The following is a 23,517-nucleotide window of genomic DNA, read 5'->3' as shown; positions in this document are numbered from 1 at the left end:
TTTCTGTGCCCCTGCAGGTGCTCCCCCCAGACTTCCATTGCCTCCGGGAGTTACATGATTTTGTCCAGCACAAATCAGGATGGTTGGGAGTTATGTATACATTCTGTAGACAGTTTCTGCAAATTTTATTAAATGTGTTACTGAAAAGCAAATGTCACCTCAAAGTTCTGTCCATGATCACACTCAGGTTTGAACAGATGTGGGTGAGGCGTGATGCAATTTGTAAGCCTTCAGATGCACACAAATCAAAATACACATGCACTATTTTTTATGCTAACTCCCCTAGCCCAACCCTCCCACAAAAAAAACTATTTAATTCATTCAGTCTGGGTCCAAAATACATGAAACTCATATCAGGACATAATTAAGCAACATACATTACTATTGAACATACCTGCCCACTACACAGGCCTCCAGAGAGAATTAGCTGCTTACCAGGGAGCCCAAGAGGTCTCCCAGACATTCCGGGGGAGAGTAGGCTACTGATACAGCGGTGAGAGGATGAACATAAAGGTTTAAAGAAGTGGAAAGAATCCGCACTGATCCTTATAGTTCAGATGATTCCTTATATCACCCTTTCTTTTTATTTTCTATTTTTGGTGTAAGTATTCACCAATCGATAATCGTACTTATCTTCCCATTATTAATGGGACAGAATAAAGTGAATGGTGCTACCCTGATCACAAAGTACAGTATATACTGGTTAAAGAAAAGAAAAAAATGTGTGAGACTCAAGGGTGCACTCTCGGGTGATAATGGGAAAGTGCTGGGCTCTATTTATGTTAGTATTACAATAGCAAAATGGTTAATTAAAAAATAACTTTTATTTGTTTATTAAAAATCTAAATGTGTATCATAACATCATGAGTTAAAATAAAATAATTATTGTATAAAGTAGGAAAAGTATAATGGTGCATACACACGGTCAGATTTTTCTTCAGATCTGAACGATAATGATTTAAAAAATCGTTCAATCGTTCATATCTGAAGGAAAATCTGACATATCTGACATGTATGAACGATGAACGATGCGCATTCCCGATGGTCAGATAACGATATCTGACATCTGATGTGTTTGCAGTCAGATTTGGATGATTCCATTCATTTTAATGCAGTCGAAAATCGTTCATAGTTCAAATCGTTCAAATCGTTGGTCAAATCGTTCATCAAATCGTTCAGATCGTTCAATCGTTCATCTGACACATCTGACAAATCTGACCATGTGTATGCTCCATAAGGTTAAAAAATTCCTGATAAGGCCGCTGGGTCACTTACTAGTGATCTCAATATTTTTTCTGAGTTAAATACAGCACAGGGTATACGTCTCTGCTTACTTGTTCTAAAACTTCGGTATTGCTATTTATCAGAGCCGAGCTGATTCACTGTATCATGAGTCAGTGGCAACATTTGTTGACTTGTTGATACAATATGGTTATCCTTTTTATGGTGAATGCTGTAGTTGTATAAAAATTCTTTTCTCAGCAGTAATTAATATCCTGCCTTTGAGTTTACTAAACAGTCAATATATATTAAAGTTGGCTTCACCATTTATTTGGTGTTCTATTCACTGTTATTAGTATTATCATACAGTTAACCCTGTACTGAATATATTCACTTAATGCTATTCTTTATTGCTAGAAGTATATTTATTCTTAATGAGTAGATCTCTTATAGTCCGTTTATTATTCATGTGATGCTGGTATTTAGTTGAAACACTGATTGCTGTATCGTCTGATATATTAGTCAAATCTATTGCAGAATGGCAGTGTTCTGTGTCTAATATCTGTAATTGGTACACAGTGTTCGTTATCAGAGTGTAAATCATATATATCCAACATTAGTCATATTCAGTTGTGATAAAGCTGTGCCTGTATTTATAATGTCTGTCTGTAATGCTGATCGTTATATAACTTGATTATTAGTCCTCTGCTAATACATTATTGCAGATACATAGCAGACCTTTAATAACACGGCTTAATATGGAGCTGTAGATATCAGCAATAAATGTAGATAAGTGGGCGCGTTAATGCGCTTATATTATACAATGTGTAATTTCTACACAGTGTATATCACCACAGTATTGATCAAATATACCCATCGTTAATACCATTTGGTTAGGGTGAGGCTGAGCCTATGTCTTTAATATCTGTCTGTTATGCTGATCATTATGTAGTTTGATTATTTTTCCCTGTTAATGCATTATTGCAGACATATAGCAGATTCTTCTTAACACAGCTCGATGTAGGACTGTTAATAACAGTGTTTAATGTTGTTAGGCGCGTTAGGGCGCTTGTTTCATGCAATATTGATTGGACACATTTCTTCTGGTGCACTGGTAATCTCTGGCGTTTTTATAATGGCACTAATTGCCGCGGCTTTAATGCAGCTCGCTCCCAGAGTTTGTGTCAGTGCAGTATTGTAATGTGCAGCGGATCTTTATTATAGCATTTTAATTAAAGTGTCTCAGAGTGGACATATGCGTCTTTCTGACCCTTAACTACAGTTGCCTAGGAACGGCTATTTAAACTGAGTAAGGCAAAGCGCTCAGCATGCCCTGAGGAAGCCGGACATCCAGCGAAATGCGCTTTGGCACCTGAGACCGCAATAATGCACTAACAGAGAAATTATAATAATATTAACAGTCCTACATCGAGCTGTGTTAAGAAGGATCTGCTATATGTCTGCAATAATGCATTAACAGGGAAATTATAATAATATTAACAGTCCTACATCGAGCTGTGTTAAGAAGGATCTGCTGTATGTCTGCAATAATGCATTAACAGGGAAAAATAATCAAACTACATAATGATCAGCATAACAGACAGATATTAAAGACATAGGCCCTCATTCAGAGCCGCTCGTTAGCGGCAGTACGCTCGTTCCGAGCGATGTTTGCACATCTGCGCATGCGTACGCTTTTTAGTACGCATGCGCGAACCAGTCAGTGCGGCCGAAAATCGTTTGTACGCTATATAGCGAGTGCCTGCTATTTTGAGTGACAGAATGAGGCGTATGTGGGTGGTAACAGGGGAAGGTGCTTGAAAATGGGGAGTGGAGATCCGAACGCAGGCGTGCTTAAAGGTCAAAACGGGCGTTTTATGGGTGTGCATATTTAAAACAGCAGCGTCATTGACCACGTCACTGGGTTATTTTAGAGCCAGAACTGCTCGCAAATTTGTGGTAGCAAACACCAACCACAAGAATAGCGAGCAGTTCATACGCTGGTCGATGTACTCGATTAATCTAATAAATAGCGGACATGACGTAGGATGCGTGCGGCCAGGGGGCGTTTTTAACAAATAAACGAGCGTATGTTTTGATCGTTCGTTCAGACTTAGAGGTGTGAACAGACTGCAATGTGCGTACGGATCATTTGAATAGCCACCCCTTGTTTTTAAACGAACGACCGCAAATAGCGAACGGCTCTGAATGAGGGCCATAGGCTCAGCCTCACCCTAACCAAATGGTATTAACATTGGGTATATTTGATCAATACTGTGGTGATATACAGATATACACTGTGTAGAAATTACACATTGTATAATATAAACACATTAACGCGCCCACTTATCTATATTTATTGCTGATATCTACAGCTCCATATTAAGCCGTGTTATTAAAGATCTGCTATATATCTGCAATATTGTAGTAGCAGAGGATTAATAATCAAGTTATATAATGATTAGCATTTCAGGCAGACATTATAAATACAGGCACAGCTTTATCACAACTGAATATGACTAATGTTGGATATATATGATTTACACTCTGATGACGAACACTGTGTACCAATTACACAATTACAGATATTAGACACAGAACACTGCCATTTTGCAACTAAATACCAGCATCACATGCATAATAAACGGACTATAAGGGACCTACTCATTAAGAATAAATAAACTTCTAGCAATAAATAGCATTAAGTGAATATATTCAGTACAGAGAGGGAGCAGCCAGATCGGCAGGGCAGGGTGGCGTGGCTGGCAAAAGAGGGCGTGGCCGGGTGGATGACTGCTGTTTGTGGGTGTGACGGGGCGGGGGCACGCGATCGCGTCATTTTGGCCCCGCCCCTGCTACACAATGCTGATTATACAGGTATTGTGATGCAGGGGGTGGGGGAAATATGATGACTCGCTCCCGCTGCGGGGGTTTAACAGTTAATCGCAGGGGGGGGGTCGGGGGGATCGGCAGCCATCAGGAGGCTTGCCTGCCTCTCCGGGGGGCCGAGAGCTGCTCCAGGCCGAACCGGGAGAGTAGGCAACCCTGATATAACAGCTACATCATGGGGCTAAGGTGCAATCAGGGAGATTGCTAGACTCTTCAGGGAGATTACTACTATTTCAGGGAGTCTCCCTTACAATCAGGGTGAGTTGGCAAGTATGCACCATAATCAATTACATCAGTTAATTTTCAGTATGAGTTTAAAATGCTTGAGTGTCCAAGTTACATCTGCATTAAGAGCCAGACAGTGGCTAGGAAACTGGTTGAGGCCACTATGTTAATGGAATTCCTTTAGATGTGGTTCACTAAAATTGGAAAACACATGCAGCTAGCACAAGCAAAACCCATCATGTTGGCAAGAAAAAGCTAAGCCAGCAAAAAGACTCGGACAACCCCAGTACCAGAAATAAGAGGTTATTGCGCTCAAACCCTTATGTGGTAGGGTGTGGAATTAGCAGAATACGTCTGTATGGATTTAGAATGAATGTTTTACTGATCAGGATAAAGTGGGAAGGAATCGGTATGAAATACCGCCGGCCGACCAAAGCAGAGTTCCCGGCAGCGGAAGCCCGACAGTGCTGGAAATCCCGATCATCGATAGGTAAGTACTGACTAACCTAACCTAACCCCCTAACCCTAACCCTCCTTAGGAGTGCCTAACCCTAACCTCCCCCCAAGTGCCTAACCCTAATCTCCCCTCTAAGTGCCTAACCCTAACCCCCCCCTTCCCAGCTGCCTAAACCTAAGTCCCCCAGGGGGGGTGCCTAGCCCTAACCCTCCCTCCCCCTAGCCTAACCCTAAGTCCCCCCGGGTGCCCTAAACCTAACCCCCCCCCCCCCCGCGGCTGTCCACTCGCGGCGCCTGGCATCCCTTCAATGCCGGGCGCCAGTCTCCCGGCATCGGGGAAATGTCAGGTGTCTACATCTAGACGCCCGGCATTTCACCCTCGCCGGGATATGACAGTCGGGAAGCCGGCTGCCGGTATTAAGGCAGCTGGCTTCCCGATTGTATACCAGTGGGAACATGTACATATTAACAAACAATACAATACAATAAATTATACACCTGTGCACAAATAATACAATACAAAATAATGTATGTTTTTGCATAACAAATCTACTGATAAAGATTCTGCAAGGTTGCACTCCCATAAATGTGTGTACAGTCTTAATATGGATGGATGTGATCACTGTGTGGTATAAACGTCAATGTCCAGATGTTGTTAAGTTTGATGTGCCCAGAGATCATCACGCTGTGTTTCTATTTGCTCCAAGAGGGTGGAGTGGGACTACTTACCTGGGCTGGTTGGAGGAGCCCGGCAGGGCCTGGGTCAACTGTTGAGGGGGACATTGTCGCCTTTTGCAGCACTGCTGTGGCACAGGCCGCCACCTGTAACACTTCTCCCATGCCCACTACTGCTGGCCGCTGTATAGCAATACTGCTGCGGTGGCACATCGGGCAGTGAGAGAGAGAAGACTGCTGTCGTTGAGCGGCAGCAACAGCCCCCCCCCCATTCTAGTACCTGGGCCCATATGAGCTCTATACGGCCAAGGGTGCAGGTATGACAGAAGCATTGCTGTTACACTGCAGCTTATAATATCATTAATAAATTATAATAAATACAGCAAACACAGTTTTATAATGAGTAAAATTCAGCTAACCTTCACGCAGTATGTTGGCATGGAGGAAGGCCAGGCCTCTGGCTAAGGAAATGGCCATTCTGCAAGCTGTATCCCAGTCAGTAGTGCGACCAGTCAAGTAACGCCTCAAAGAACCCTCAGGTTAAAAAGAAGAACAGATAAGATTTATTTAATGAATATTTGTACATTAATAGTAAATTATAATTATATTTAAGTAAGTAACAAATCAGGGGTGTATTTATAATGGGTCCAGGGGGGGCACTGCACACCTTGCACGCATATTATACTTACCTTTCCGGAATCCCACATCGGCGTCAGCGCTGTAAAAACGGCTGGAAAATGGCTGCCGCCATTTTCCCTTCGTTTTGCGCATGCGCGGTACAGAGAGAATGGCCGCCGCGGCCATTTTCCCAGTGACCTGTTCATGCGCTATAGACTCTGGGAACACTCTAATGCCCACAGTCTATGAGTCCGGCCGTCGGACTGAGAGGAGGGGGCCCGTGACAGAGACTGCACATGGGCCCCCTCCTATCTTGAATCGCTCCTGCAAAGATATACCATCAGGACTCTGCTCTCCTAGTCACAATGACGGATTAAGGGCCACAAGGGTCTATTGTGAGAAGCGGAGAAGCTATAACCAGTGATGTGTATGGGTGTGTACACCCCCCAAACTATCAGCCCCAATGTCTCCCTAAATAAGTAAAAATAGAAAATTGGACAAATTTGTTAGAAAATAGAAATACAATTTTAATATTTAAGGAGGGAAGTACTGAGCATCGCATCTGCGATGTGGTACATCCCATCACTTATCGGGTACATACTGCCATTACTTACGTCGGTATGTACCTAGAAATGCGATTAAAATCACAAAGGACAGCTCTCACAAAAAGAGTTGTCCTTGGCAATAGACTCGGATAGAGGGACTTTACCCAGAAGTACCTCTGCGCATGCGCAGAATGTCGCTCACCTCCATGGGGAACACTGGGAGGGGTCCGATTGGATCCCTCCGAGAAGAATTGCGAATAGAGGCCCATAGGCTTCTATTGGGTAATAAAGATGGCGTTACCCATACATTCCGGAGCTTGGTACATACAAGAAATGTGGTCAAAGCCCCCAAAAACTGAATTTTTGAGGATTTGACTGCATTTATGTCTATAGTACATCCCGCCCTTATGATTTATGTTCAACTGTGTGACAGGCTGGCCATCATTACGCTGTCAAAATTATGGGCCTATTTTTATGTGGAGGCTTGGACTGTAGTCTCATCCTCCCCATTGTTAGTCTATTTTAATATTTAAGGAGGGAAGTACTGAGCATCGCATCTGCGATGTGGTACATCCCATCACTTATCGGGTACATACTGCCATTACTTACGTCGGTATGTACCTAGAAATGCGATTAAAATCACAAAGGACAGCTCTCACAAAAAGAGTTGTCCTTGGCAATAGACTCGGATAGAGGGACTTTACCCAGAAGTACCTCTGCGCATGCGCAGAATGTCGCTCACCTCCATGGGGAACACTGGGAGGGGTCCGATTGGATCCCTCCGAGAAGAATTGCGAATAGAGGCCCATAGGCTTCTATTGGGTAATAAAGATGGCGTTACCCATACATTCCGGAGCTTGGTACATACAAGAAATGTGGTCAAAGCCCCCAAAAACTGAATTTTTGAGGATTTGACTGCATTTATGTCTATAGTACATCCCGCCCTTATGATTTATGTTCAACTGTGTGACAAGCTGGCCATCATTACGCTGTCAAAATTATGGGCCTATTTTTATGTGGAGGCTTGGACTGTAGTCTCATCCTCCCCATTGTTAGTCTATTTTAATATTTAAGGAGGGAAGTACTGAGCATCGCATCTGCGATGTGGTACATCCCATCACTTATCGGGTACATACTGCCATTACTTACGTCGGTATGTACCTAGAAATGCGATTAAAATCACAAAGGACAGCTCTCACAAAAAGAGTTGTCCTTGGCAATAGACTCGGATAGAGGGACTTTACCCAGAAGTACCTCTGCGCATGCGCAGAATGTCGCTCACCTCCATGGGGAACACTGGGAGGGGTCCGATTGGATCCCTCCGAGAAGAATTGCGAATAGAGGCCCATAGGCTTCTATTGGGTAATAAAGATGGCGTTACCCATACATTCCGGAGCTTGGTACATACAAGAAATGTGGTCAAAGCCCCCAAAAACTGAATTTTTGAGGATTTGACTGCATTTATGTCTATAGTACATCCCGCCCTTATGATTTATGTTCAACTGTGTGACAAGCTGGCCATCATTACGCTGTCAAAATTATGGGCCTATTTTTATGTGGAGGCTTGGACTGTAGTCTCATCCTCCCCATTGTTAGTCTATCCCTGTCTGGTTATGCTCAGGGGCAAAGCTCCTGCCTAGGTTCCAGAGAGCATTTGGGGGGCCTAGATTATCCTAATACATTTTAACGGGGTTTCTTTTGTTGTGGGTGAAATGAGGTAGCTCAATCCATTTTCATGTCCTGGGCCTCATACCCTGGGGAAGATGTATCAAACCTTGAAGAGAGAGGATCTTAATCCAGCTCTGGTTTGGAGTTTTGTATGTGCAGTGAAGCCCTGTTTTAATTTCAATGTGCACGCTGTGTGGTGATAGGAGTTAAAAGTTGTTGCCACTAGTGGCTGAACTACCACCATTGCAGGGGACAGAGCAGCTGTGGAACCCCACTCATCTCCAGGTCCTGTAGCCACTACACTCCCCGTAACAATGGCAGTTCCTAAAATCAAAGATTTGATTATAAGGATGCTAGAAGCGACATTGGAATGATCCATAAACAGCTGATGCCATTTTATATACGTGCAGAATTTAGAAGTATTACCTCAGGATAATGCAGCAGGACTAAAAACTGGTGGTTTTCCAGTATCCCTGCAGTACCGGTACCAGCTGCCAGGAAGCAAACAATGTTCTCATGCTGCAGAGGCGTCAAAAGGCTGAGGATCCTCCACTCCTGGCTGTAAAGCTTTCTCAATGTTGGTGGAAAGCATTTTATTATAACACCCCTCCCATACAGAGCACCAAGCCAGAGATGTGCAGCCAAATCCTCCTCTCGAAGCGCCTGGGAACAAAAAGATTGGCATCATTATATTGCTACTGATAATGGTCTCATATTTCTATCATGCGCACCATAATGCCGGTATGCATGAAAAAAGAATAACAAAGGACAACTCTCCCAGTAAGAGCTGTCCTTTGCGATAGAAGGACTTCCCGGTTTCTGACCCAGAAGTCCTTCTGCGTCGAGTGCCGCAAGTGCCACGGGGTGTTGGGAGGGATCTGATTGGATCCCTCTCACAGCACTTTGCGAAAAGAAGCCTATAGGCTTCTATTGGCAATGCCATCTAAAGATGATGTTGCTCACCGTATCCAAGCCTCGGAATGTATCGCATTCTGGAGCTTGGTGCATATGCGGTAAGTGGCCAAACCTCCGAAAATATCATTTTCGGAGGTTTGACTGAAAAAAACAGTATTGAAGCATCCTGCCCTGTATGTCTGACTCTGATGGAATCTTCATTAGAGATGTGTGGCTTGGTTTACCTAAAAACTGAATACACCCAAACTTTGGGGTTCAGAGTCGAATCGAGTCCTGGCTCGGATCACTTTTGGGGTTCTGAGTAGAACCGAGTGCTGGCTAGGGTCTGCTGTAAGTTTGGAACTCAAAATTAATAACCGAATCTCGGTTTTGGATTGCATGTAAATCGGTCCAAATTACATGATGTTAGCTGTTTTTATAAATTTTTGAGAAATCCTAAACAGAAAAGAACCAAAACACTTAATGGTGGTTTTGCCAAAATTAAAATTATAAAATTGTGATTTTGCCATAACCAAAACCAAAACACGAGGAACTGCGCACATCTCTAATCTTCATATAGGGTGGGATGCATGACGCATCGCACTCGCGATGCATTCTGCCAGTCATCGCATGCAACGCTGGCATGTATTACGGTCCCCGGTAAGAACGGCCCTTTGCGGTGGAGGGACTTCCAGGTCTATGACCTAGAAGCCCCTCCGGGGTCCTTCTGCACATGCGGAGATGGCCGCATGTGCTACAGGGGGTACTGGGAGGGATCCAATTGGATCCTTCTATCAGCACTCGGGGGGGTAAGCCCATAGACTTCCATGGGTAATGCCATCAGGAAGGTAGCGTTACCCACCGCAAATAAGTGCATATGAAAAATGTGGTCAAACCCGCATTTTCCAATCGGATCCCTCCCAGCACCCCTCACGGTGCATGTGTCACCAGAGGGACATCTGGGTCATAGACCTGGAAGTCCCTCATTCGCGAAGGACATCTCTTACCAAGGGAGCTGTCCTTTGTGATTTTGTTCATGCATAGTGGTGTAACTAACGCTGGCATGCATGTGAAGAGTGGCGGGATTCTTCAGTTCCCGAATGCCTTGCATCAGGCATTTTGTGTGACTATAATACCAGGCAGGTTATACAAACTATACAGCCTCTCTGGGCTTGATTCTGAGCTGGACTCTGCAGCGTCTCTGTGTACGCCTCTGTGTACGCCTCTGTGTATGCCTTTTGACAGTCTTGCGTCTGTGACTTTATGTGAATGACGCTACACAGCCCTGCCCTGGTATACAGCCGTGTGTCCGAATGTGCAAGGACAGACACCCACTCTCAGCATTCGTAGTCTGTAGTCACACCATTGAAGCTTGCCCCTGCCCTATGGTAGATGCAGATTCTCCTTCTGTTTATGGCCTCTTATGTGAGCAACCACCATCCGCGACAGAGATGTAGTTATAATCCCGACAGTCAGGATGCCGGTGCTTAGAATGCAGGTACCGGAATCCCGACACCTGTCATAATCCCGGCGCTGGCATCCTGACAACTCCCTGTCACAGCCCAATACATTTTCCAAACATTTCTGAGACCGCACGACCCCCATGCACCTCAATCGCAACTCCGACTCTGGGCCTGATTCGAAACTGTGATTGCAATAAGGATTACACACACAGCATCACTGCGATAGTATGCTAATCCACTGCAATCGCTCAGCCACCGCAGCACTACATAAGGACGCCCACTTAACCTTACTCACATCCGGAATGTTTAGCAAGACTGCGAAACCATCGGTACAACTGAGTACTATCGTAGCCTCACGCACACAGCTCTGACCTTACTCAGGAATTGCTAACTTCATCGCGTGCTATGAGTACTCAAGCTGTGTACAGCATCGCAGTGGATAATTTATGCACGCCCCTGCAACGGCGTTCAAACACATTGGCACGCCTGCTTTCGGCTGACCACCACCCGTCACCTCCCACAAACAGCACTTCCTGTCAATCACTCTGCGATGGGTCTACGTAGTCACTGCGATCGCAGTGCCGTTCGCAGTGGCTGGTTCTCGCATTCGCAGAAAGCAACAATCGGCCGATTGCGTGCGTAATCGCAGTTGCGATCGGTAATGAATCAGGCACGCTGTCTTGAAGCATGAACAGAAGAAAAAAATAATCAATCCACTGTCCGACATCGCCGCTGCGTCAGACTCAGAATCGGATCCCTCTATTTCTAGATGTATCTATTCACACTATTCATACCGATGAAGAGCAAACCTGGTGCAGAATGAGTCCCTCCACTGGCAGTGTAGGGGGACTGCTCTCCTCTTGTGTTGGCGTTTCCTGGTGGGGCAGCGAGTCCTCCCGTCTGACCAGCAGGGACAGTTTCACTTTCCTCACAACAGGAACTAAAGGATTGAAAAGGGGGGGTATCAGAAGCTAATATAATGTTTTACTATAGATGTGTTTAGAACTATTATACTATTATTTATTCTTTTAATTTATTTCAACAAGTTCATATCAACTTACCCATGATGACACACAACACCAGCAAAATGATAGCCACGTATACAGCCACGTGATCACCTGGAAATCACACACAGCACATCAGAAGCTGGTCTCATTTTACATCAGAGTCAAATAAATGTCCGTTTAAAGTCAGTTGGCAAACACTTACCCTAAGATGGCTCTATCCCTATGGCCTAAATCCATACATGCCGACTTTCCGAGGGGGCAGCTAGGTCTGGGATGCAAATGGTGAGCAGTGCGGGGGCGTAGCAGCGCGATCACATCATTGTGGCCCCACCTACACAATGCCGAGATTTCTGGCATTGTAAAGCAGAGGGCGGGGCTATGATGACGATATTCAGGGCGATTTGCGTCATCAGCCTGCTCCGGACCACCCACTTTTGGCAGGTGAGTGGGAGGGGATGCGGGGGAGGGGGGAGTGGAGAAGGTGCAGGGGGTGGCAGCCAGTCCGGTAGTCTTGCCCTCTCTTGTGGGCGGCCGGGTGCACTACACGGTTCTGGAGCCTCCTGGCCGTTGCGGGAAAGTCAGCAAGCTTGCCTAAATCCAGTCTGTTATACTACATCTGTCATGTCCTCTTTCTGCCAAACCAAGGGGCTCGCGCAGAGATGTATGTTAATTCGATGTTGTCAACACACATCTCCAATATTTTAAGATCTGCACATGTGCAGGAGTCGCACTACACATGTGCAGCTCTGTATCTGCGATGTTGCTCGCAGTGCCCCAAAAGCCGAAGCATGATTGACCTGCTGCCGGCGATGCCAGTGACGTGTTGGCCCCGTTTTCTGGCCATGCGGAAGCCAGTGGCTGTGTACTTGGATGCAGCTTCACTGGCCCCAGCAGCGTGATTTCACCAGACATCCTGAGTAACGTGAGGATTACTCAGATGTCCGATGGTCACATGAGTTGATAAGATGGCTGCGTCTTCGGATGCAGCATCAGCTCAGAGAAGCCGGTAGTGGGCGTCTTCTCTATAATTTCACACAGCCGCTGTGTGAATAGCGTCCATCTCTGAATCAGCCCCTAACATATATGATAGAGAGTGGGTGGGATGCACCAATGTCAGAAATGCGGTCAACCCCCCCGAAAATGCAATTTTCGGGGGTTTGACCACATTTGTCATATGCACCAATCCCTGGAATGAGATACACTCCAGGGCTTGGATGGCATTGCCCAATAGAAGCCTATGGGTTTCTATTCACAGCTCTTCCCTGGAAGGGATCCAATCGGATACTTCCCAGCACCCCCCACGGCACACGCGTCCTTCTGCGCATGCACAGAAGAACGCCAGAGGAACTTCTGGGTCATAGACCTGGAAGTCCCTCACTCACAAAAGACAACTCTTTCCGAGAGAGCTGTTCTTTGCGTTTTCCTTCATGCATACCGGAGATGTAGGTTACGGTAATCATACTGGGGGCGGGGCCAGGCTCTTTGCATCATTAGGCCCTGCAAATCACAGGTCCGTAAGTAGGCCTAAAACTACACTATTCTCCTCCTCCCTACAGACCCACAATTCCCTGTATTATATCCCAATCCTGCCCGGCTCACTACGAAGTTGGCTGGATGCGAAAGATCCACCCAGTATTCTGGGGTCTCCCGCACCTTCCAGGAGAGTAGGTAAGTATGGAGTACTGTGTATTGTATTGTTATTGCTTCCATTCAATAAGTCTGAATCTACTTAGAATAATTACAGGGCATCTATTCAGACCCGCTCGCTTGATGCGTTCGCACAAAGTGAAAGTATGCAAATCTGCGATCACAAGGCATTAGCACGGCCACTATGTTTTGGCGTGCGATCGCAGTGTGTATGCAGACGCCCACCAGCTTGTCTTAAGACACCCACTTATGCACGTCATCTCCAGGATGTTTATGCAACCATCGGTAACATCAAGTACCTTCGGAAGCGAACACAGCACTTGTGGTTGACCATACCCTACCGCAAGCATTGCGAGTGCTTCACTGTGTAAAACAACCAGGTGACGTGTACTATGACGCTGCGTCTTAATTATGCACGCCTCTGAAACGGCGTTAAGATGCTCAGGCACGCCAGCTTTTGCACAACCAAGAACAGAGAAAACGTAAGGGCGCTAATCAATAGGAAATAGGTTTAATTGTTAAAACATGAAACATGTAATGATCACGTCAACACTACAGGATCAGGAGACAACACAAAATACATAAAATAAATGAAAATAAATAAATGTGAAAATAAATATATAAATTAAAATAAAAATAATTTATAAATGATAACTAAAATGGTAAAATGACAGAATAGAATGTAACTAACTATTACATGAACACAGAAATCAGTATGCACCACATAGAATGAATTTTGCACAACCACTCCCCCATTTCCATCGACCATCACGTCACCACCCACAAACGGCTTGAACAGTCACTCACTAGTGAGCTGGCTATGCGCAGCGAGTGAACGTTACCCGATCGCATGGACTAGTTCGCTCACGCGCACTGCGATGCAGATTGCAAACATCAGCAGGCTTGCGTACAAACACAGCCTAGCGAGCAGGTCTGAATCGGGCCCTAATTTCCAACCAGGGCCCCATCTGTGTGAAGTTTGCTTGTTCTCCCCATGTTTGCATGGGTTTCATCTGGGTGCTCCAGTTTCATCCCACAATAAAAAAACATACTGAAAGGTTAATTGTCAAAACATTAACTCTAGTGTGTGTGTGTATCTATATGGCAAGGAATATAGAATGTAAGCTCCACTGGGGCAGGGACTGATGTGAATGGTAAAATATTCTCTATTAAGTGCTGTGTGCTCCATGTAAACAACCATTAATAAATATGACCAGCCTGGAACGAGTATTTAAAAATGTAAACAGTGTCTGAAAATTAGGGACAGTTGGCTGCTATACATAAACATTTTGCACAATAGCAGCGATGCCAAGATCTAGGCCATGTCACATCTCTGAAGCAATGCTAGCACTTTAGTCATTAATGCCACACGTTTAAGCCAAAGAAAGTCTGAACACTCCCACACGTCCCTGACAGTCTGTGGTCATTGCCTTACTGAAACTGCGTGCATTCCATGGTTGCTCCCTCGCAGCTCTCAGCCAATCACAGGAGAGGTTCCAGGGCGCACATCTCTCTAATTCAGTTGATAAGAAACCCAGTCAGAGAAACATATTTCCTCCCCCAACACCACCTGTGTTTCCCAAGTGATAAGCCTCCCAGTCTGTGTGATCATACCCAGAAATTAGGAATTAGGAGACCACCATTTATCTGAAACTTGGATTTGTGACTTTCATTCACAACAACAAACACTCTGGAAGTTCTTGAATATACACATACAACATTTGCTGGGGAATTTTAGGTGTCAGCTATGGATGGATAGTAATCAGTTACCTGTATTGAACTAGTTAATTGATGAGAAGGGCGCCTTTAACACAGATGCCTCCTCCTGAAACCCCTGCGTGATGGGTGCCAGGGTGCTTAAATGTTAGTTACATTTGTGGAACTATATGTTTCAGCATGTTCCAGCATGCTGGTACTTCTAGTTCTACAAGCACCAGCATTCCCTGAGCAGTCAAAGACTCCAGTGCTTGCATGGATTTGTAGTTCCACAAACACACTTAAAGATTTGAACAATTTAAAACAATATCTTGGCACCCACTGTCCAGGGATAGAAGGACAAGCCCCAGTGCTTTTCAGCACAGGCAGAGCCGTAACTAGACTTTTTGGTGCCCTGTGCCAGAGAGAGCATTGGCGTCCCCCTCCCCCAAGTTTTAAATAGGGACATAGGGCCTGATTCAGACCCACTCGCAAGCGGCTGTCCGCTCGCAAGTGGGTCGATGTTGTGCTCTGCGCATGCGCACGACGGCGGGAGCTCCGTCGTGCGCATGCGCCAGACGCGACGAGCGAAGGACTTTCCTTCGCTCGTTGTGTCTGATCAAAGGGGGCGTGCTGTCGATGTTGATTGACAGCACGCCCCCTTTGGTGGGCGTGCCGGGGGCGTGCCTCCCTGACGGGGGCGTTCCCACGGGAACGCCTCCCGTCAGAAGCCGGCCCACTGACATCACTAGTGATGTCAGTGGGAGTGATTTTGGCTCTGATAGAGCCAAAATCACTCCGGGGCTTGCGGTTGAAAACCTCAACCGCAGGCTCCGGCTCGCAGCTTCGATGGTCGTGATGGTCAAGACCATCGCGGCCATCAAACTGCACGCTCGTATAGGCTGTGGGTGGTGACCCACAGCTATACGAGCGTCCAGGAGGACGCTCCATTTTTATGGAGGGCGGCCCTCATTCAGAGCGTGCGCTCTGCTCAGAACGTACGGCTCTGAATGAGGGCCATAGTGCATCTGAAAAAGGGCCATGGCCTCATGGGGAAGGGCCAGGGAAGAGATAGGGGCGGCCAGTAGATGCTGGGGATAAAAGAAGAGGAAGCTACAAGTGAGAAGGATAATAAACAGGAAAATTGACAGGCCCAAACAGCGCCCCCTACCCTGCGGTGCTCTGTGCCATGGCACAGGTCGCACTACCTCATACTTGCCGACACTCAGCTCCCTCCTTCCAGGAGGGAGCTGAATGCCTGCATACAGCGGGGGGCATGGGCGGGCAATGACTCCACATTGGGGGCGGGGCATGACCGCACAATCGCGTCATCATGGCCCCGCCCCTCTTCACAATGCCGAAATTAAAGGCAGTGTAAAGCAGGGGGCGGGGCCACGAAGGCGCGATTCAGCGCAAATTACGTCATCTCCCCCCCTGCTTCGGGGGTTTCTATTAGTAGTCTAGGGGGGCAGGCGGCAGCCGGGAGGGGACAGGAATGGCACTCGATATTGGGGAGGCTCCCGACCAAATAGGGAGGATAGGCAAGCCTGCACTACCCTGAGCACAGGCATATATTTTTTTTTCTTTTTGGGGGGGAGTGGGGCTCATTTTTTCATGGGTCTGATTCCTTTAGAGAGTATAGTCCCATGTTAATCAGGCTGGACCTATAGTATTATAGGAGGACCTCATACTGCGAGTTTCCCCATACTGTGGCAAGAAGCCATTAGGGGCTGGTTGCCTTTTTGGCAAGGGACCCCATGCTTATGTCTTCCTTGCGTAACCAGCTGGAGTTTATAGCAAATGTGTTTTCTTTTTTTTCAGGAGGGAGGCGAGCTCTCAACCAGATACTTTAATTATCTAACTCACATTAGAGCAGAGGTTCCCAAACGCAGTCCTCAAAGCACCCCAACAGTTCAGGTTTTAGAGCTATCCATTGTTGAGCACAGGTAGTTATATCAAATTGACTGAGGTACTAATTAAGTCACCTGTGGTCAAGCATGGATATCCTTAAAACCTGGACTGTTAGAGTGCCTTGAGGACAGAGTTTGGGAACCTCTGCTTTAGAGAAAAGAATGAATTGCCAATTGGCAAGTAAATGAGCCCTAATATATCCAATAAAGTGTTTAATCAGAATCTACAGTATTTATATATTATTATAAGACAGCTAACCAGTGGGATGGCTTCCCTAGGATGAGGGAGAAGCTTTTCTTTAGTAAAACTCTCGTTTAGGTGTAAATCACACTTTGGGCCTGATTCAGAGCTGCTCGCAGTGTTGATGCCACACGCAAACAGTGAATGTTTTCAGTCTGGGCCACACTGGGCATGTGTCCCGATGGTTGGTGCTCTAAGACTCAGAACAAATTTGGACACAGAGAGAGGCAGTTTTGGTGGGCATTTCTGGGTGGTAACGACGGTGACTAGTCAGATGCTGGCATTTATAAGACGCAGTTAAACTGACACAGATGGCCACATTCAGATAAAGATTCTACAACACCATAGGGCTGGTGTGACCGATGCATCCGATGGTGCTTCTTTATATGCACGACCGGTGGGCATCTCAGTACGAAAACCATTGGCTGCAGCATCAGCATATAGACGCAGTTGCTCTGTGGCCTGTAGGGACCAGGGGATGCCTGGAAAGACACAGGGGGAGCCTGGAGAGACAGATGAGGCCTGCAGGGACACAGGATGTCCCTGCAGTGACACAGCGTTGGCCTTGAGTGACACAGGAAGTGCCTACAGTGACACAGGGGAAGCCTTGTGTTACACAGATGAGCCTGGATTGATACAGGCTTGCCTACTCTCCCGATTTGGTCGGGAGCCTTCCGAATATCGGGTGCCGCTACCGACCCCCCGGAAAGGCAGGCAAGCCTCCCGGCTGCCACCTGACCCCCCCTCAACTACAACAAGAAACTCCCGTAGAGGGGGCCCGATGACGCGATTTGTGCTGAATCGCGTCATCGTGGCTCCGCCCCCTGCTTCACAATGCCAATAGTTTCGGCATTGTGAAGAGGGGGCGAAGCCACGATGACGCGATCGTGTCGCTCCGCCCTGGCTCCACCCCTAAAACGGTGTCATCACCCGGCCACGCCCCCCGCTGTGCACAGACATCCAGCTCCATCCCGGAAGGAGGGAACTGAATGTCAGCATGTATGGATTGACATAGGGGGGGACGCGGTGGGCACCAGTCCTTTACTTTGCCATGGGCACTCGGACCCCTGCCTGCAGGCACTAGGTCCCACCATGGATCTCTCAGGTGGTCTCACCTCCAACATTAGTCTTCTCCTAGTGATGTTAATTGCGATTGGACGTGCCCCTGAGTACTCCATACTGTTTTACTGCCACAAGACTCCCAAGTCCACTGTATCACCGCTGCTTGACCCTGTAAGCACCTTGCAGTTACCGCAGTGCCAGAACAGGCTGTTGGTGCATTCCACACCTGGTGCACTACAATGCCCAGAATACCATGTATGCCCCAGGTTGCTATTAGGGTTATCCTATTAAGCTGTGCCTGCTATCAATCCTGTGTTACCACGTTGCCTGTATTTATCTGGTTAATAAACCAACAACCTGGTAAGCAGTCTGCTGTTTATAGTTATACTAGCCACCATCCGCACCCCCACTGCACATCCAGCCCTTCTGTATATTTGGCCAAACTCTGCTATTAGGTTTTGGGCTCAGTTCACTAGAGTACCTGGCACCAACCTGCACTGCACAGAACCCCAAAACTCTGCTAACGTTAACTGTCAGAAAACATTATGGTAGTTTTGAAAAGTGCGAAACGCGGAGGTAGGCCATGGTTATGGACAGATTAGAGATGTGGCCAATTGTGTCCCAACTGTTACATGTGGAGCATGAACATTTGTATCTGTGTGTTGTACAATAATGTAACTGTCAACTAAGCAGAAAACACCACATAAATCTCATTCTCCACCATAGCCTCCCTGTGGTATTATCCGATTTATTTATCACAGAAATTCTACAAATACATTTGTTTCCCTCTGCTTAAGTAATGCAATCATTTCCTTCCCATGTCGGTGGACACACTCTTCATGTGCCTCTAAATCAGTGTTTTCCAACCCCGGTCCTCAAGAGGTTCACTAACAGCCTTAATAAATATTTTGATTTGACCATCTGTGCTCAAGCATGGATATCCTTAAAACCTGGACTGCTAGTGTGCCTTGAGGAGCTAGGTTGGGAAACACTGCTCTATATCCACATATAAATGAAAAATATAAAAAGAACCTATTTGATTATGGCAGAGGCCTACTTTATACCTAACTGCCTCCATTCCTGGAACATCTGGGAGAGCAGGTCACCCTACTGCATCTTGCACCCTAGTAATAGGACGGGATGGGGGACACATGAGGATGCGATTATCAGCGAATGCATCGCCATGGCCCCTCCACCTCTGCATGATCATGTGATTTGCAGCATTGTACCACAGGGTGCAAATGCCACAATGAAGTGCTTCGCCCTACTTACCACAGTGGTCATCTGCCTCTCCCCTCCGAGAACTCCAGGAGGGGAGAAAAATAATAATAAGAAAGCATAAATATGTAAGAGAGCCTGGAGCTCCCCTGGCCTGCTTGTCAATCTCATACATAACTTTTAGTTAGTTTTAGTTAATACTCATCAGGCTATATGAACTCACTTTTGGTATTACTCTTCCTCCTTTTATACATCTATCCCAGAGAATTAGAGGTAACTATGAGGAAAGAAAACACTTTCTTACATTGCCATGATGTGGTTTCATGACCTAGGAAGCTGGTAAGTAACAAGTTGTGTTACCTTTACCACACTGGCCTCTCCTTTATACTGCATTTGTTGCCAATACATATCGGAGGCTAGGGCTGTAACTAAGGGGGGGCTAAGGGGGCACGTGACCCGGGTGCCGTACTTGAAGAGGTGCTGGGGAGAGGATGCTAGGAGGCTAGGTTGCTGCTCTTGTGGGTTTGGAGCCGCATCCCGGCCTTGAAAGGCATAGAGACACCGTCAGTCTAATGTGGTGCCGATCGCAAGCCAATCAGCGCTCGCGGACCGGCAGCCAATCAGCAAAGGCTGCCGGTACGTGAGCTCCAATTGGTTCATAACGGGCACCACATTACAATAACGGCAGTACTGACAGTTCCCCAGGAAAGGAAAAGGCCGTGAATACTTATGTACAGTTACTAAGGGCTCTATTTACTACAATCCGCATATGTAATGCAGATTGTAGTGTGATATTACTGACTGAATTCGCATTGCGAATTCAGGCAATATCACAGGGATTTACTACAAATCCCTTGCAGGGACAGAGCTTGCGAGAAAGCTCTGTCCCTGCAAATCCCCTCCGCACTCTAGTCACGATATTTTCGCAAAAAATACCGTGACTAGTGCCCTGCGCATGCGCCGACCGGGTGCCGCTGCTACCCCCCCCGGCGCTAAGCCCCGCCCCCCTGCAATCGCAGACCCCCCGCGACCCCCCTCCCTTAATAGCACTTACCTACAGTCATCGGTGCTCTGGTGATGTTTTCCATGCCTCCGGTCAGCTGATATCCCATACTGCACTGGGATATGATCACCTGATGACCGGGCCAAGGTGCAGCATGGGAGACCAGCTGACTGAAGGGGAGTCATCACCGGAGCCCCGACCACCGGTCCCTGGAGTCAGGTAAGTGAATTTTTTTTTTACTATTTTTTTTTTTGCAGTGATCAGCTTGCGGTCTGTGTAGACCACACAGCTGATCATTGGGACCGGCTACGGGCTCTGCTCTGCCTTTTAGAGCAGAGTAGGAGCCCGGTAACTGGGGGAGACCCTGGATAACGCCACCTCCAGGTGGCGTTATTATCACAGAGCTTTCCCCCAGTATTTTTTTACAATTTATTTTTAGTAACTTTGGTCGGATCACATTTCCCATTACAATTATGGGAAATGCAATCTGCTTACTAAAAATAAGTGATACTTAGGCATTGGAGTAGAATTTTACGAATTCTACTCCAATTGCCCTATAGTAACTGTAGGTGATACTAAAATAATGTGAAAAGGGTGTGAAAACACCCTTCTTCACTTTATTTTAGTAAAAATAATGTTAATAAATAGAGCTCTAAGTATTTCCTAGTGGGGTTTTATTATTAAATTTGCAAAAATCGCAAAAAAACTTTTTACACATTGTCATTATGGGGTATTGTGTATAGAATTTTGAGGGCAAAAATTAATTTATTCCATTTTGGATTAAAGCTGTAACAAAATGTGGAAAAAGTGAAGCGTTGTGAATACTTTCTGGATGCACTGTATTGTGTAAGGGGCCTTACTGTGGAATAATGTGTAAGGGGCCTTACTGTGGCATAATGTATATGGGGCATTACTGTGGCATAAATGTATAAGGGGCATTACTGTGGCATAATGCATAAGGGGCATTACTGTGGCTTAATGAATAAGGGGCATTACTGTGGCTTAATGTATAAGGGGCATTACTGTGGCATAATGTGTTAGGGGCATTACTGTGTTGCATAATGTGTTGTAAGGGACATTACTGTGGCATAATATGTTATAAGGGACATTACTGTGTGGCATAATGTGTTGTAAGGGGCATTACCGTGGCGTAATGTGTATTATAAGGGTCATTAATGTGTGGCATAATGTGTTATTATAATTGGCGCCAAATTATGGCCTTGCCCTGGGTGACAAAAATCCTAGTTTCGTCCCTGCAGAGGCAACCATTTTGTGAGCGGATTTAGGAGAATGCAGTCTATGAATTGTCTTGAAACCTGTTTTAAATGAACTGACAGGGTGCATTGTCATAACATTTGATCCTGCCATCAAGTGTCTGCCTTGCCCCACATTAGTGTCTTCTCCGATATACATTAAAATATACTCACGCGAAATGTGCTGGTGAGAAAGGCTGATGTTGTCATTACACATGTCTGAAGAACATAAGCAATGGTATGTGTCTTGCCTGTACACAGGAACACAGAGCTCAGACCTGCACACGGCATGTAAGGGAAAGCAACCTGAATATGAGAGAAGAGTGGGGCAGAATGGCAAAGAGTTCAGGAAGCAGCTTCACAGTACTGGCACATCCTGGTCCTGCATTGCATGCATGAGGCAGTATTCCATCTATACACCATTATAATCTCCCCCACAGCACACCCTGCACCCAGAACAGAGTCCAATGTGCATTTGTAGGGAATCGGTATGACATACTGCCGGCCGATTCCCGACAGCACCTGGCCGACAGATGAGCAGAGCCCGGCAGCGGAAGCCCGATAGCGCTGGAAATCCTGATCGTCCTAAGGTAAGTATAAACTAACCTAACCCCATAACCCTAACCCTCCCCTAGGGGTGCCTAACCCTAACCTCCCCCCCAAGTGCCTAACCCTAATCCCCCCTCTAAGTGCCTAACCCTAACCCCAACCCCCCCTTCCCTGCTGCCTAACCCTAGCCCTCCCGGGGGGGTGCCTAACCCTAAGTCCCCCATGGGTGCCCTAAACCTTAACCCTCCCCCCCCGTGGCTGTCCGGTTGCGGCGCCCGGCATCCCTTTGATCGGGATGCCGGGCGCCGGTCTCCCGGCATCAGGGAAATGTCAGGTGTCTACATCTAGATGCCCGGCATTTCACCCTCGCCGGGATATGACAGTCGGGAAGCCGGCTGTCGGTATTAAGGCAGCCGGTTTCCCCAATTGTATACCGTTTGTAGCAAGTTCCCCCTACTTAATCTTCCGGCAGCACCAACGTCCGATGAAGGGGTAGTTGTATCAAGCCTTGGAGAGAGATAAAGTGGAGAAGATGCTAAAAAGCAACCAATCAGCTTCTGTCATTTATCTAACACAGTCTTTGAAATGTCACTTAGAAGCTGATTGGTTGCTTTGGGCTTTATCTGTCTCCAAGGCTTGATACATCTCCCCTATATTCTGTAGCTTAGTTCCTTGATTTTGTGAATTATTTTAAATGGTTCTCAATCAGTGGGGCTCAGCTTCCTATCATCATTATGTTTGTGTTAATGTATCCCCAACTGGAAATTGTAGGGAAATTATAAGTCAATATAGAGTACCCTGAATTAAATCACAAGGCTGCTGCCTAAGAGTCAGGTCAGGTAAGTCTGAGGAGGCTTCTACTACCCATAATAATTTACAATAGTAATTTAGGGGGTCTATGTACTAAGCCTTGGAGAGAAAGAAAGTGGGTGGAGATAAAGTACAAACCAATCAGCTCCCATCTGTCACTTTACAGGCTGTGTTTGAAAAATGACAGTTAGGAGCTGAATGGTTGGTACTTTATCTCCATTCACTTTCTCCCTTTCCAAGGCTTAGTACATAGACCCTGTAATTCCTTACAATGCATATGTTTTTCTATTGACAGATACTGTATAAACTTTTCTATTATAATATTATCATGTTTATACTCTATAAGACAAGCTTGCATTAACAGCTGAAAAAAACAAAATCACAATGCAGATAATAATATTGCACAATAATGGGACATAGATTGCAGCAACATATGGAGCCTTATAATATGCCGGCATTCACCTGTAA

At 46.2% G+C, this 23,517-nt stretch overlaps 1 protein-coding gene across 1 annotated transcript in view; it reads right to left on the bottom strand.

The window, feature by feature from the left end:
* AMHR2 (anti-Mullerian hormone receptor type 2) overlaps positions 1 to 23,517 on the bottom strand; it is a 73,817-nt gene that overhangs the window by 32,948 nt on the left and 17,352 nt on the right. Inside the window, exons 4-8 of the mRNA XM_088469082.1 lie at positions 21,865 to 21,996; positions 11,716 to 11,772; positions 11,449 to 11,594; positions 8,729 to 8,960; positions 5,886 to 6,005 (exon numbers count right to left, since the gene is read on the bottom strand). Coding sequence (XP_088325208.1) covers positions 5,886 to 6,005; positions 8,729 to 8,960; positions 11,449 to 11,594; positions 11,716 to 11,772; positions 21,865 to 21,996 — 687 coding nt within the window. The remainder of the gene's footprint in view (positions 1 to 5,885; positions 6,006 to 8,728; positions 8,961 to 11,448; positions 11,595 to 11,715; positions 11,773 to 21,864; positions 21,997 to 23,517) is intronic.

This window comes from Taudactylus pleione, unplaced genomic scaffold (genome assembly GCF_031769625.1).
Source record: "Taudactylus pleione unplaced genomic scaffold, aTauple2 ptg000089l, whole genome shotgun sequence".
Lineage (NCBI taxonomy): Eukaryota > Metazoa > Chordata > Amphibia > Anura > Myobatrachidae > Taudactylus > Taudactylus pleione.
Note: the sequence above shows the minus strand (reverse complement) of the source record. Positions and strands in the feature narration are given on the sequence as shown.